The 14,332-nt window shown below is 57.7% G+C and overlaps 1 protein-coding gene across 1 annotated transcript; it reads right to left on the bottom strand.

Moving 5' to 3' along the window:
- Positions 1 to 7,757: 7,757 nt before the first annotated feature.
- On the bottom strand, positions 7,758 to 11,608 carry RTP5 (receptor transporter protein 5 (putative)). Its single transcript, XM_032857742.1, is given in 3 exon segments — positions 7,758 to 8,458; positions 8,460 to 9,534; positions 11,385 to 11,608. Coding segments are annotated over 3 exon segments (1,620 nt in total). The 5' UTR covers positions 11,537 to 11,608; the 3' UTR covers positions 7,758 to 8,065.
- Positions 11,609 to 14,332: the final 2,724 nt, after the last annotated feature.

The raw sequence follows: 14,332 nt of genomic DNA, 5'->3' as shown, positions 1-14,332 counted from the left end.
TGGCAGTTCATGCTTTTCTAGCACACAGCACATGCCCAATAAAACCTAAGATAACCGCATTACGTGTTTCCTGCAAAATTGCACTCCTATCATTAAGTCTTGTCCACATTAGAAGCTTTCCATGATGTTGCTGACCTGGGACAAACCCCAGAGGAAATTGGAGCCTGAGGAGGACAAGTCGGTGCCCCCATCTTCTCCAGCCTGTGACTTAAACACGTTTGTCCTCCGTCTGATCAAAATATGCACGTTAATCCCTACCCTGGGATACCATCCGATGCGACATTGTGTAAAGCTTCTTGCTTTTCCGAATCCCCTTAAACACATCATTCATGACCCAGAACATCTCAGGAACTAACACATCCTTATTTTCACAGTTGGTATGTGTGTAATTCCGAGGTCCACGAAGGCCCTTAGCACCAGGATCGAGGGCTTTACTGCTCTCAGTCCTGTCCCTCTGGGGCCCCCACGGTGGCTGTGACCATCCTGGAGGGGCAGGAGGGCCAAGCACACAGCAGAGGCCAGGCTGCCCGAGGACATGGGCCACATCAACTGATGGGGACCCAGACTGCAGCCAGCATGGTCCCGACAGCTGTATTCCTACTACGTGCACCTGCTGTCACCACTGCATCCCATCCTCAGTGACTTAGGACCCGGCATGGGGGATGGGATCCAGCCAGTGTCATGTCTCCGGATGTAACTACCTATTGGGTTTGGGTTTTGTTGTGACTCCCCAGTCAAGCTGGCAAGCAGAGGGGGGATAAGCACGGCTTTGCCAGTCATGAGACACTGCCCAGAGAAAACACATCGACCAATAGCTAAGGTGCATTCAGATGCCTCGTAGAGCATTTCCAGAGGGCAGAAAGACAGGTCCAACCCTACACAAAGCATGGATATCTGGTTCTCCAAATCAACACGTGGAGAGAACCCAGCAAATGTCCCTTGCGACACCAGCCCATGAATACATGTTCCTCCAGTGGCCCCCAGGCTGTCCGACATCACTCATGACTCAGATTCCACTGATGAACACACTGGTGGATGTGGCCATTAATAGCCCCAAGTAGTTCCTGGGCAGAGGTCACTCCCTGGCACCCGCAATGCCCCAGGCTGCTGGAGGGTAACTCTGTCTAGTGGTGTACTCAGAACGCTGTGGCACAGAACACTAACCAGCAGAGCTGTCCAGTTAGACTGCGGTGGGCAGACGAGTGTGTTCACACAGCGGCCCATGCCGCCAGGCTCTGAGGAATCTTCTAGAACAGTCATGCCCTCCTTGCTTTCTGTCGGTGGTTGGAGCCCGTGTCTCTCCAGTTACCCACTGCCTTCCAATGCTGGGCTGTGGACCAGGCACATCTGTGCTCTCTCCACCACTAAGTGGCCCCCAGACAAAGCCAAGCCAGGCTCCCAGGCAGGAGACATGGGGTGAGGAAGATGTTAGGAATGGGCAGGGGGTGGGGTGCTGTGGGTCCCATGGCGCTGCCAGGACGCAGGGACTGGGCCCCCAGCTCACCCAGCTCTGCACCTGGGCCACCGTGTGCTGGCCACTCTGAGTGCTCCCACCCAGTGCTCCCGCACACAACCGTTGGGTGCCAAGTGCACAGGGGAGAGGTGCCTTGACCTTGCAGGGCACTGACGGGCACCCTCTTTCCTGCTCTCTGAAGCCGTTCCACCCAGGTCTGCAGCTCTTTCTGAAGAGCCCAGCTTGCTGGGCTGCTCACACCGGCCACAGCCTCGGAAGGCATCCCATACCCTGCACCCAATTGTGCCAGATTCACTATAGTCAATGGAACCAAGCAGCGCTGCGTGTGAGACGGACTCAGGGAACATGGCCACAGTCTGCATGTCCCCACACGCCTCTGACGAGCCAAAAGCCAGATGGTCCCTTCCTTCCTCACCGGCTACTGGTTTGTCCTCGAGCCTCTCTCATCCTTTAAACCCAGAAACACAGCCATTCACTCTAGAGGCTCCAGGGATTCAAAGTAAAGCTGGGACTGTTCCCTCCCACCAAGGACCAGCGAAAGGGCCTCGGTCCACAGCCCTCCACACCCCAGCGCGAAGTATCCCCTGGGCTCCCCCGATCCCAACTGATGGACCATCTCACCAGGGGGCTGACCCCCCATCACCCCTTCCCCTCGCCAGAGTCTGACATCCCCCCATCACCCCATCCCCTCACCAGGGGCTGACTCCACCACCCATCACCCCTTCCCCTCACCAGGGGCTGACAACCCCCCATTGCCTCCTCTCCTTCATGGGCAGCACCCCTGCCTGAGGCTGAGGGCCCCTTCCCTGGGAACAGTTTGGTCCTAGGGTTCATAGACAACCATATCAGTAACTATATACAATGCAAAGGGAGAAAACAAATATAAGACAGAGACTGTCAGACGAACAGCAAACCTGACGATATATAAAACATGAAGACACAGATGGGCACCTGGGTGGCTCAGTCGGTTGATGATTGACCCTCGAACTCTTAATTTCGGCTCAGGTGATAATAGCAGGGTTGTAGGGTTGAGCCTGGCATCCAGCTCTGCCCCTGGTATGGGTTCTGCCTCAGATTCTTCCCCCCCCTTCCCCATAGACCCCTCCCCACTGAGCTCTCTCTCTCTCTAAAACAAATGAATCTTTTTTTAAAAAGAAGAAAGTTAAAAAAGAAACATAAGGACACAGGTTAAATGTTCAAAGGAGAGACAGATATGCCCTGCAGAACCCAGCATAAGGAAGCTTCCGTGGAATGCTCTCAGGCTAAGTGGTCTCACCAGAGGAACAGAGGGCAAAGAGACCGTCTTTCAGGAAAACATAAAAATCCTAACTACTTATGAACCTGATAACAGAGTCTCAAAATATATAAAGAAAAATGAGCAGAACTAAAGGGGAAAGACAGAGCCAGGGCCTGTCCCATGACTGTGGCCACTGGTGCGGGGGGGAACATTCCCCCTCCATCCAGACGGGGCGCCAGGAGGCACAGCTTCACCCTCCTAACAGATCAGGGGCTCAGCAGGGATCCTCACAGAGCAGTTTACTGCCCCTGTGGGGGACACGCCACCCTGCTGCCCTCGGGCTGAGTCACGGATTCAGGGCCCGCAGTCAGCACAGCTGTGGTCACCCATCCCCACCTCTGATACCCACAGACAGGCTGCGACCTTGTCCACAAACAGGCCACACAGCCAAGGCCCAGAGAAAATGTGGCCCAGCCGTGGCCCCTCACACCTGTGCTGGTCCTGGTGGCTCCTGGCTCCAGCCGCCAGTCTGCAGCCTGTCCTGCCCTCAGCCTCTCGGGAAGACCTGACTGTGGCCTCAGGCTGGGTTGCCGGCCCACCTGGACTCCGGCTGGGGACAGCAGGCTGCCTGGGCTCCATAATGGGCCCTGCTTTCTGGCCGGGATCTTATGGCCACGCTCTAGCCAGCCACTTCTTGCAGGGGGAAGGCCAACTTTGGGAAGCCTGTCATAGGGCAGCACCCACTCCCCCACACATCAGGAAGGAACAAAGCCCCACTCGTCGGCTGCATCACTCACGGCCTTCCCCACTGCTGCCTCCTCAGGGCCTCTGGTCTGGGCTAACAGTCTCAGCATTCTGAGTGGGCTCCTGGCAGGCTCTTCAGGAGGGTATCGGGGTATCAAGGGGCTGGTGCTCCACCCCACACTTCCCCGCACCTCCGAGCCGCTGGGAAGATCAGGATTGGGAGGATGAGTGGGCTTGGTGTGCCGCGGAGGGGACTGTGTCTCTGCTTTCCTCTTTTTCAATAATAAGTGTGTGTCACTTTCATGATGTTCCTCTTGTATTTAAAAGAAGCACGATGCCATCTTTCTGTCCTTGCCCTGAAGCCAAGCCCAGTCCTGCAGGCCCTGGATCATCACCAGGAAAAGTCAAAAATCCAGGCAGGTTCAGGTGGCAGGGTTGCTGAGCTGGTGCAGGAGGGGACTCAGCTGTTCCAGACTATGCTCAATGAAGAGTTACTCTGACACTGAAAGGACACACAAAGTCCCGTTTTGTCATGATCTGAGGATAATAGTGCTGCAGGAAGGTGTAGAGTAGAAACTCTAGGCAGATACACAGCAGACACCCCAGTGACATCCAGAAGCAGAGGGCAGACACAGTTCCCGAACCCCCCACTTCCTGGGGTTTGAACTCTTCATGTGACTTCCCTAATAAAAATAGGGGGAATGGTTCAGACCAGGAGCAGTACTAAGTGTGTGTTTCCTGTGAGCGTCCCAGGAGCTCTGCCTGGAGGCAAGCCCACCCAGTCTTGGGTGCTTGGGGTCTTGCCCCACCCTGGCCAGGGAAGGGCTTGATCTGCCTGCCCCCAAACTCACCCAGCCCTTTTGGGATTACAATGATAGAATTCTAGAATTTGCTGGGAAGCAATGTCAGCCTACACTTGCTGATGAGAACAGCTGGACCATACGGTAGATGTGTTTTCTAATCTAAGTCAACAAATTGTCCTCTGACCTTTCAACTCAGAGAAAACATAAAAGAAGAGCATTTCAGGTGGGGTGACTCAAAATCAGGAACCCAGCTGTTGCCGTGTGCGGAGTGGGGTCCCAGCTGCCTGCTGCCGGCTCAGGCGAGGGCATGTGGGACCTACAGGATCCAGCCACGTGATGGGACGTGCTCTGAGCACTGTGTCCAGGCATGGGACATGACTGTTCTGGGTTCCCAGCTAATCAGGGTCTGTTTGGTGGAGCCCCCTCCCTCTTGCCCTGCAGGTGACCTCCTTGAAGTCCTCCCTCAACACACAGGCTCTTGCTTCTTCCTCCCAGCTTGAGAAGTTCATATCACTGTGCCCACTGCCCAGGGTGCAGGAAGTGTGATTCATTCCTTCACTAGAACATTTAGCAAAAATCAGGAAACTGTTCACACTTTGAGGCCCCAACTTTGGCTGAATTAACAATAATTGCATTTAAAATGTGATTGTTTTTGGTTCTCTTTAAAATGTTGTATACATTCTGTGTCTCCATTACCAACTGAGTTCCCAAAAATAGTTACACCAAATCATACTGAATTAGGCCCAACCTGATCATTCAGGCTGTACTAGAGACAGGTGTGGAATCAGGTGCAGACTCAAGTACAGGTTCAGGTGTGGGCTCTGGTGTGGGTTCAGATGTGGACTTAGGTGAGGCTCCAGAGTAGGTTCAGGTGTGGACTCAGGTGTGGGCTCAGGTGTGGACTTAGGTGTGGGTCCAGGTGTGGACTCAGGTGTGGGTTCAGGTGTGGACTCAGGTGTGGACTCAGGTGAGGGCTTCAGAGTGGGTTCAGGTGTAGACTCAAGTGTGGGCTCAGATGTAAGCTCAGGTGTGGACTCAGGTGTGGGCTCAGGTGTGGGTTCAGGCGTGGATTCAGGTGTGGGCTCAGGTGTGGGCTCAGGTATAGGCTGTCCTAGATTTGAGTCCCAGGCTTGCCCTTGGCATTTTAACTGATGTCTGTAAGCCTGAGGTCTCCCGTGATTATGAAGGTAGACGTGGCACTCAAAATACCTGATCTGTTTACATATCGGTCTGCCACCCAGCAAGTGCGTCTACTGCATTTGCTCTTGATTTTATTAATGAAACTTAATTCTTCTTTTAAAAGATTTTATTTACTTGATAGAGAGCATGCACAGGCGCATGAGTGCAGGGAGGGGCAGAGGAAGAGGGAGAATCCCAAGCAGACGCCCCACTGAACAGGGAGCCAACGCAGGGCTCGATCCCACGATCCCACAATCCCACAATTCCAGGATCCCATGACCAGAGATCACCACCTGAGCTGAAAGCAAGAGTCAGAAATCCGCTTAATCAACCGAGTCACCCAGGCGCCCTGATGAAACTTAATTCTTCATGAATTAATTCTTAATGACTTAAATGAAATTTAACTACTCATAAAGACTAATGTTAATGATGCTGATGGCGAATGGAGTTTACTGGATTGTAACAAAACTGAGGAAACTGAAACAGTTAAAACAGCTGCAATAGATCCCCCATTTCTGGGCTGCGCCGCCAGCCAGCGACCACACGGGGGCGCCGCAGGACAGCGCGCGGGGCAGGAGCCCGGGGTCTGGCGGAGTGGGCTGGGGCTGGAGGAAGGAGGGGAGGGACGGGGGAAGGGACTGGGGGTGGGGGTGGAGAGGGGGTGGGATCTGGAGGACGGAACGGGGCTGGAGGAGAGGATGGGGGCTGTGGCTGGAGGAGGGGTTAGGGGCAGCCGGGGACCAAGGGCTGGAGGAGGGAGAGGGGGCTGGAGAAGGGAGAGGGCCCTGAAGGAAGGTGGAGGGGCGGGGGCTGGAAGAAGGGTGCAGGAGCTGGAGAAGTGGGTGGAGATAGAGAGGGCCCAATGCAGCCAGCAGGGCGGAGAGACCAGGCCGACCCACACGTCCTTACTCCTACTGGAGCTGACTGGCTTGGATCCCTCAAACAAAAGACACCAGGAGGGAGACAGATACTAGCCCCCTCCCCAGGGGGGCCCTGGTGGGCAGGGTCCCTGATCTGCAGAAAGTGAGCCAGAGGGGGCCCTCTGAGGGGAGGGGCAGGGCCTCTGAGGAGCCCCTCTCAGGTTCTGGACGAGGGTCGGGAAGGTCTCCACCTGCAGGCCCTAAGGGGTGCTCCCCAGGATGGGTGGGGTCTGTCCTGTCCTGGGACCCCTGCGACTGCAGACAGATTGTCTCAGGAGAAAGTCCAGCTGCAGTGCCCACGGTGGCCACAGTTCCCCCCCCCAAACAGCCATTTCCAGGGAAAGCCAGTGATCTGGGCAGGGACCGCTGTGTGGGGACCAGACAAAGCCAGGCCACGTGGGACCTTCCTAATCAGACACACCTCTACCTAGCCACCCAATTCGGTCTTCACCCCCAGTGTGGACAGGACACCCATGGTGGGAAGATGCTACCTGCTGGAGGACAAAGGGTTCTCACCTGGTGTAGACAGGACCCTGAAGGTAGGTGGTGGGTCCTGGCCTTACAGTGAGAGTCCCACCCGGTGTAGACAGGGACATGGAGAGTCTGGATTTAGGTCTTCCCTGCCTCCCCCGGCAGGGTCCTGCAGGATCCAGGTCAGGCTCAGGGCAGCTGGACAGAGAGCCCTGGACAGAGGTCTCCGTACACTCACCCCTCCCCATAAGGCAAGGCTTCCCCAGACCCTCTTGTCTGACCCTGGGGTCCCTCCAGACCCGGCCCCACCTACCTGGGGTGCTGGGGGCCAGGTCAGGCCTAAAGGAAGAGGGTGTGGCGACCTGACAGGGTCGTGCCCACTGACCCACCTTGCTGGGAGCCATGCAGCCCAACCCCCACCCTGTGGAAGTGGGCTGTCTGGCCTTTGAAGGTAGAAATTCAGAGTGTGACTGATGGACAGGAGGGCTCTGACTTCTGGCACAGACAGCCCTTCTCAAACCGCACCAGTGCTGGAGGGGTCCAGGGTCCTGGGGGCTGGCAGGGCTGTGTCTCGGCCCCTGCCCTCTGGGTGGGATATGTCTTCTTGGCCACGGTTCAGGGGGAACAGCTTCGGGAAAGATGCATGCTGGGGGGTCACCAGCCCAGGCTCAAGGGGGGCTTTAATCATTCCCCAGGGAGCACCCAGGAAAATCCCATGGATACACACAGGAACGCTGCTGAAGGGGAGGCTGGCCTGGATGTCCTGTCCCGTCACCCCTGGCCAGGAATCCAGAAGCTATCAGGGGAAGAAGTGCATATGACCCACTCCCCACAGGGGCCAACGGGGGACAGTGATGTGCACAGCACACCCTCCCACCTAAAAACCTTCTCCTGGGGGCCAGCTTCCTCGCAGCACAGGCACACTGTTCTTTTTCTCCTTTTAACTTTTATTTTATTGGACCATAACACTCACACAGACACACGCCTGGACCCCAGGTGGGCAGCTTGGCAGATAATCATGGTGTGGACGTCTGTGAAGCCACGACTCCCATCAGGAGACTACACACACAGAAGCAGGGGTGCAGGAGAAGGCTGTGGGCCCAGGCTCGGCTTGGGGAGGGCGGGCAGGTGTGGGTTGGGGGCCCTGGGGTTGCGGGCAGGGGCAGAGGGTCCCGCTGCTCTGCGGCTGAGGGGCACGGGGAGACACCGGCAGGCAGCGTCAGGCTTGCGGTGGCCATCAGGGGCTGAACTTGTACAGGTACATGATCCAGAGGACACAGACAGTCATGGACACCCAGATCCACACTTCTTCATAGGGGTCGAAACGCGGCGCGCAGCAGTCGTCATCCCAGCAGAAGTCCTCCTCCCAGCCGGGATCGGAGCCGGACCCGCTGAGCTTGGCCCTTGGCTGCATCATCTTCTTATCATAGCCATGCATGGCCAGGCCACTGCTCCGGCGGCCACTGGCAATGGAGCCAGGGCCTTTGTGTCTTATGAGGTTGAAGACGGAGAAGGGGATGCTGATGGAGCCCTCGCTGATGGTGACAGGTCTACGGGCATGGGTGCCCGGGAGAGGATCCTGGCCGGCAGGGGCAGGGCCGTCACCACCACCCTCCTCCTTGCCTTGGGGGGGTATTGGCAGGAGCATTCTTGCCTTTGTCTTCATCCGTAAAGATGAAGGGGAAGGTGACGCAGCCGTCAATGCCGGGGATGGAGTTGTCTCTGATGAGGTCTGCCAAAGACGAGGGGAAGGTGACAGAGCCCTCCCCATCATCCGTGAGGCCAATGATATAGGACACGGGTGGGGGGTCATTTTCAGCAGCACTGGGGACCGAGCCCAGGCCCTTCTCAGGGTCGGTGGGGCTGGAGATGGAGCCCTGGCCTTTGAAGATGAAGCCTTTCAGCTGGAAGGGCTTGATGCTGCTGATAAGGAGGCCTCTGCCATGGAAGATGGGGCATTTGATGTTCACCAGGAGGCCTCTGCGCTTGGGCGTGGCCGTGGACCTGGTTGGCAAGTAGATGGAGCCCTTGGCAATGATAAGTGGTGCGTGGGGGTCAGCCGCTGGAGGGTAGCCCGAGCTGGGGCCAACGTGCCCCTGGTCCCTATGCACATGCACGAGGGAGAAGGGGACGGTGACGATGTCATCATCTTGGCTGAAGAAGTTGCTGCTCTCAGAAATCGGGTTCCTGATGAAGTCGGACACCGACAGCGGGATGGTGATGGAGTTGGGGGTGTAGCCCCTGGCACGGTCGACCACGGGCCCACTGCCGAGGGTGAGCAGCTGCTTGCCAGCAGCGGGAGTGGCCACGCCATCCTCTCCGTACAAGGTGTACCTGCCCTTAATGGTGGGGGTGCTCCTGACCTCAGGCCCCCAGGCTGGATCTGGGGGCTTCTGGAAGAAGCAGACGCCCAGATCGCAGGCCTCGCAGCGCTCCCCGAAGCAGATCTCGGGGCACTGGTCGGAGCTGAGGCTCTCCCCATAGCACTTCTGCAGGATGACCGGGACCAGCTTGTTGAGAAAGAGCCGCACGTTCAGAAGGCTCACCTGGCAATCACCCCCAGTGCCCGGCGGGCAGAGCCGGCACCGCTGGCCCCAGATGCGCATCTTCACCAGCCCCAGGCGGCTGTCCTCGTCCAAGCACGCCTGGAAGAGGATGTGCACGTGGGCTGAGGACCAGCCCCACTGGCAGCGGCCACACTGGAGCCTGGGGGTGGGGAGGACAGAGGCAGCCGTGAGCAGACTGGCAGGGACGGCCCTTGCCCCTGGCCGGGTTGGGGGCTGGCCCAGCAGGAGCTCCTTCACCCGAGACCCCTCCCACAGGTGCACGACCCTCGCCGGCAGCACGTCGTCGTCAGGAAAGCTGAAAAGCAAACCCCTTTCTATGAGTTTCCTACCAAAAGCCCACTGGATGGCAAAGACTGGCCTGACCCCTGTGGAAGGTCACCCCCTGCTGCTGCCTCCTGCTGCCCTTTTGTGTTGTGGCTCAGGCTTCACTGCCCTGAGGACATGTCAAGAGCCAAAGACAGTCCTGTGGGTCCTGTGAGGGGGGCAGAAGCTGTCTCCATGCTGAGCAGAGAAATGAGGGGAGGCCCTGGCAGGAAGAGCCCTATCCCCACGGAGAAAAGGTGAGCTAGCATGGGCAGGGAATCCCTGGACATGGAAGGTGGGGAGAGCCAGGAGGGCTGGGGGCTCCCAGGACGATGGCAAGCAAGCCCCTTGGACAGGTCCCCTCTGGCTCCAAACCTGCGAGCAAGACTGCCATGCACCCTGGGGCTGAAGAAGGTACCAGTCTGGGGCCTCTGTGGCCATGTGCCCCAGGGCCAAGAGGTGGGCTCCTTCTCCAAGACCCTTAGGTCATGGACGAGCAACCACATGCACACCGGAAGCCTGCCCAGCATCTCGCAGGCAGTGCCATCCCATGGAACTTTCTGTGACAGTGAGGACAGGCTCCATCTGTGTGCGCCCAGCCTGCAGCCCACAGCCACAGGTGTGGCTGGACTAGGCGAGCGCCCTGGGGAGCTGAACTTTCAGCTTCATTTCAGTGTAACTGAAGGCCACCTGTGGCCAGCGGCTGCCGTGTTGCAGAACGTGGCACTGTCCCTTGTGCCCCACCCAACCCGCTCCCTGGTCTTTCTATCTGTAGGAAAGCTGAAAGGCAAGGGAACGGTGTTTGTGACCCTCCTCTACCACTGAAGGCAGCTAGGGCTTGGCTGTGGGAACAGGTACTTCTCAGACACAGGGCGGGGGCAGGGGGCGGGGGTCTGCTGATTCTCCTAATACCCGGGGAGCCCAGCCTCCCATTAGACACCTTGCCCCAGGGGTTTCAGACACTAGGAGCTGTGGCATCTGTGTCAAAATGTGGCTGCCCAGAGTCCCCACAGTGACCTGTCCATGAGGCTCCATTCCCCACTGGCCCCCCTCCCTGCCGGCCTCTGGAAGGCCAGGGATGCCTGGCTAGGTGGGGTCCCTGTAGGCCTGGCCCGTCCCCACTGTTGTCACCATGACAGTGAGGAACAGGGCTCACCCAGGGACCCCCACAACACTGGGGTTCCCAGCCAGGCCCCTGCCTGGCCCGCAGCCCAGTCCAGACACTGCTCCCCCTCTCTGGGCCTGTGCCCCTTTGGGCACGACTCAGCACCCCCTCCTCAGGCCCCTCTGCAGGCTGGGCGTGAGCACAGGCACCTGCCCCTACCCGGCTCTGGCTGGCTCTGCTGCCATGGAAACCAGAAGATGCTGCCTCAAGCAAACAAGGCTCTCACGCCAGGGTGGCCAAGTCACACCCCGGCATATGCCCCGCCCCCGCTTCTGCAGGGCCCCCACTGGGGTGGCCAGCACTGAGGGACTGAACAGAGGTGGCTCCCAGCCCCCCACTTCCCCCGGCCCACCTACCTGCTGGGGGCCAAGAGCCGGCTGGGTGTATGACCCCTCCTGGACCATGAGGGCCGGTCGGCGGCAGCCCAGCCTCCAGACTCAAGGCCGACCGAGCTGGGGTTAAGCAGCTTCAACCACTCCCCTCCCAGTGACCCATCAAGGCCCCTGCCCACTGCCGCGCACCTGGAAAGCCCCCTCAGCCGGTACTGGAAACCACCGCCCTCCACGTGCCCGGATGCCAGGTTCTCCTCAGGGACCAGCTCCCAGGTGTCCTGGGGTTTCCTCTTGGCCATCAGCTGAGCCAGGGTGCTGGCCCACACGTCCACCCCGTCCATGCTGGCACCGGGCTCCGCAGTGCGGTCTGACAGCTGCGCCAGCCCCAGCTCCCAGGAAGCCCTGGATCCTGCATCCCGCACCCTCACCAGCCAATCGCGGCCTTGACAACCGTCCAGTCTCCATGGCAACCGGGTTCGTCTCCAAGACATGAGAAACAGGCCTTTCCTTCTTATCCCCTTGAATATTTTTTATTACGCAAGCGATATATTTTCATTTTAGGAAAAATGAGAAACAAACAGATATATCCAAAGGAAAACATACAATAGAAAATAAATCTGCACAAAATCGTCACGGTGGGCTGATGTCCGTATGTGGCCCAGGCACATACACACACGCACACTGGTATGTCTTCTCCTCAAGCAAGAAATCACACTGAACGTGTGCTGGTGCGCCCTGGCATCTTCAGCCCACGACCTGTCATGGACAGGGCTGCCCACTCATCCGCGTGCAAATGTCACCGTCCGTCCAGCCGCCTCAGTCCCTGACTGCTCAGTGCTCCTTCGCCATCGGAAACGAGGCCAGGAGGACAGGCACTGAGTGTGTATCCTTGCAAATTCTCCTCTGGGTTTTTTTTTTTTCTAACTTTATATTGGCTAGAAACATAGAATGTTTGCATATAACGGCTAAAACATAATGCAGAACGTCATGGTTTTGTAAAGACTCGTTGTGCACCTGAAGGGCAGCCCCCCACCTACTCCGTAGGCTCCTCCCCTGCAGAGGCCCCTCCAGCCTGGCTAGGACCCCTTCCAGCTCCACGACTGGAGACATTCCCCTTCACCACCTTGGGCTTTATGTAAATGGAATCGTGCAGGACATATTTTGTGTGTGTGTGGGTCTGGGTCCCCATCCTCCCCTGGCTCACAGAAGCATCACAGTGACCACCCCCTTCTTGTGCACGCGGCCAGGCTGCCGTGTGCCCCACATGAGGCTTGTGGCACCCGCTGGAAAACCGTCCTCAGGCCTCAGGCTTCCACCCCTCCCAGGACCTGGGCTCCCTGGGTCTTTCCACCTGCCCCCCGGCCCCTTCCCTGTTCCCATGCCTCCTGCTGGGGTCACAGTTTCATCTTTCCATTCCCACCCCTCTATGGCTGCGAATGCTGCACCCAGTCCTGCTGCTTTTTTGGTGGCCCCAAAAGCTCCAGAGTGGGACATGAGCCCACACCTCCCAAGGGTAGAGCAAACACCTCACCCCTGTGGCTCCCTAAACCCCTCGCTCACCCTCTGTGACTCCATGACAGCCTCTCTGACCTGCGTGCAGAGCAATTCTTCTCCTCTCTCAACGGCTGACGAATTCTCTGCTCATCTTTGTCCCGTCTGCAGCTGATCCTGGCAAGTGAGTAGATGTCCCTTTCACATTTTGCATTTCCGAAACTTCTTGGCTGTCTCAGCTATGCGCCATCTGTCTGCCTTGCAGCAAAGTGAGATCACGGGGTAGGAGAGGAAATGATTGGGATGTGCTCCTGGGAAGGCTCCATCCTACAGGACCAGCTGGCTGGGAAAACCCCTGCCCCTGCACTCTCCCCCACGTCTGTTCATTGATGCAGACATGATGTCTGGCACTCCTGCAGCCCCCTTGGACCATGAGGTGAACTTGCAGTTAGAAGCCACATGCGGAGGAAGCAGAAAGTCAAGACTTTGGAACCTTGATGACAGCTGGAATCCCTGTACTACTTCAGGATCACCTACTTCCAGATTTGTTGTTCAAGAGAGAGGTAAACGCCCAGATCCTGCTCTCATGGTAAGTAAGACCTCATGCTCCGGGTTTTCTGGCTGGTCCAGGGCCATTGTGTGTAGGTGAACAAGCGTGTGGACCTGGTCACGTGGCCAGCAGTGGTTCCAGGAGACAGCTGGAGCATGGTCTGCAGAGGTCCCCACAGGGCTTTTCTTCTCCACCTGGCCTCTCTGGACCCCGCACCCTGAGTAAGTCCACAGCCTGCGGGTGTGGGAGCCTGTGCTCCACCCCGTGCTCCACCCCGTGCTACAGCCCCATCTGCACGGCCCACCCCACAGCCTTCTCTGCTCCAGAAACCACAACCTGCCTCTGAGTTTAGGGAAGTCTTGGTATCAGGACTGACCACCATCCAAAAATAAGCTTTTTGGTTCAGGAACTTCCTTATACCTTTCCCAAAAGATCGCTCAAAAGGCATAGGGGATAGACTCCAGGGAAGCCAGCCTCCATGTGCCTCTTCCCATATGCCCATTTATCTGTCCCCCCCAAACCCACAAACCAAGCTCTCTGCAAAAGCTACTCACGCCAACTAACAAGTCGGTTGGCTTCTTCACCAGAGGGTGATGGACAAGGCAGAATACGGCACAGTGTTCAGCCAACACCTGAGGGCTGTGCGTGACCCCGAAGCTGGCCTGCTGTGTGGGGTCCACCTGCATGGACACAGGTCCCTCCAAGGATGGACTCTAGGAATGAGACTGGCTAGCAGCCCCTTCCGCCCCACTCTGCCCTCTGCCGTCTGCCCACCACTCTGCGACCAGCCTCCCGATGCATGGATGACTCCAGAATGGGCCGGGCTAGGGATGGAGAGTGGTGCCAAGGGCAACTGCCCTTGCTGCCGCCCTACCTGATGGAGACAGCACTTTCTTGGTCCCCCCCGCCTCCGTGGACACTCCTTTTGGCTCACACTCCCCTGCCTGGCACTTAGCTTCTTGAGTTCAGTTTTTGGAGAAGATGGTTAGAAGGCAGGGCTCAGCCCTCACCACTGGGGGACCTCTAGGTGGAGCATTTGAAAGCAGATCTTCTGGCAGCCCTGACGAGCCATGAGGACAGTCTCCTGCAGGTGACA

Source organism: Lontra canadensis, unplaced genomic scaffold (genome assembly GCF_010015895.1).
Source record: "Lontra canadensis isolate GAN:19392208 unplaced genomic scaffold, GSC_riverotter_1.0 scaffold13, whole genome shotgun sequence".
In the NCBI taxonomy this organism is placed as follows: domain Eukaryota; kingdom Metazoa; phylum Chordata; class Mammalia; order Carnivora; family Mustelidae; genus Lontra; species Lontra canadensis.
Note: the sequence above shows the minus strand (reverse complement) of the source record. Positions and strands in the feature narration are given on the sequence as shown.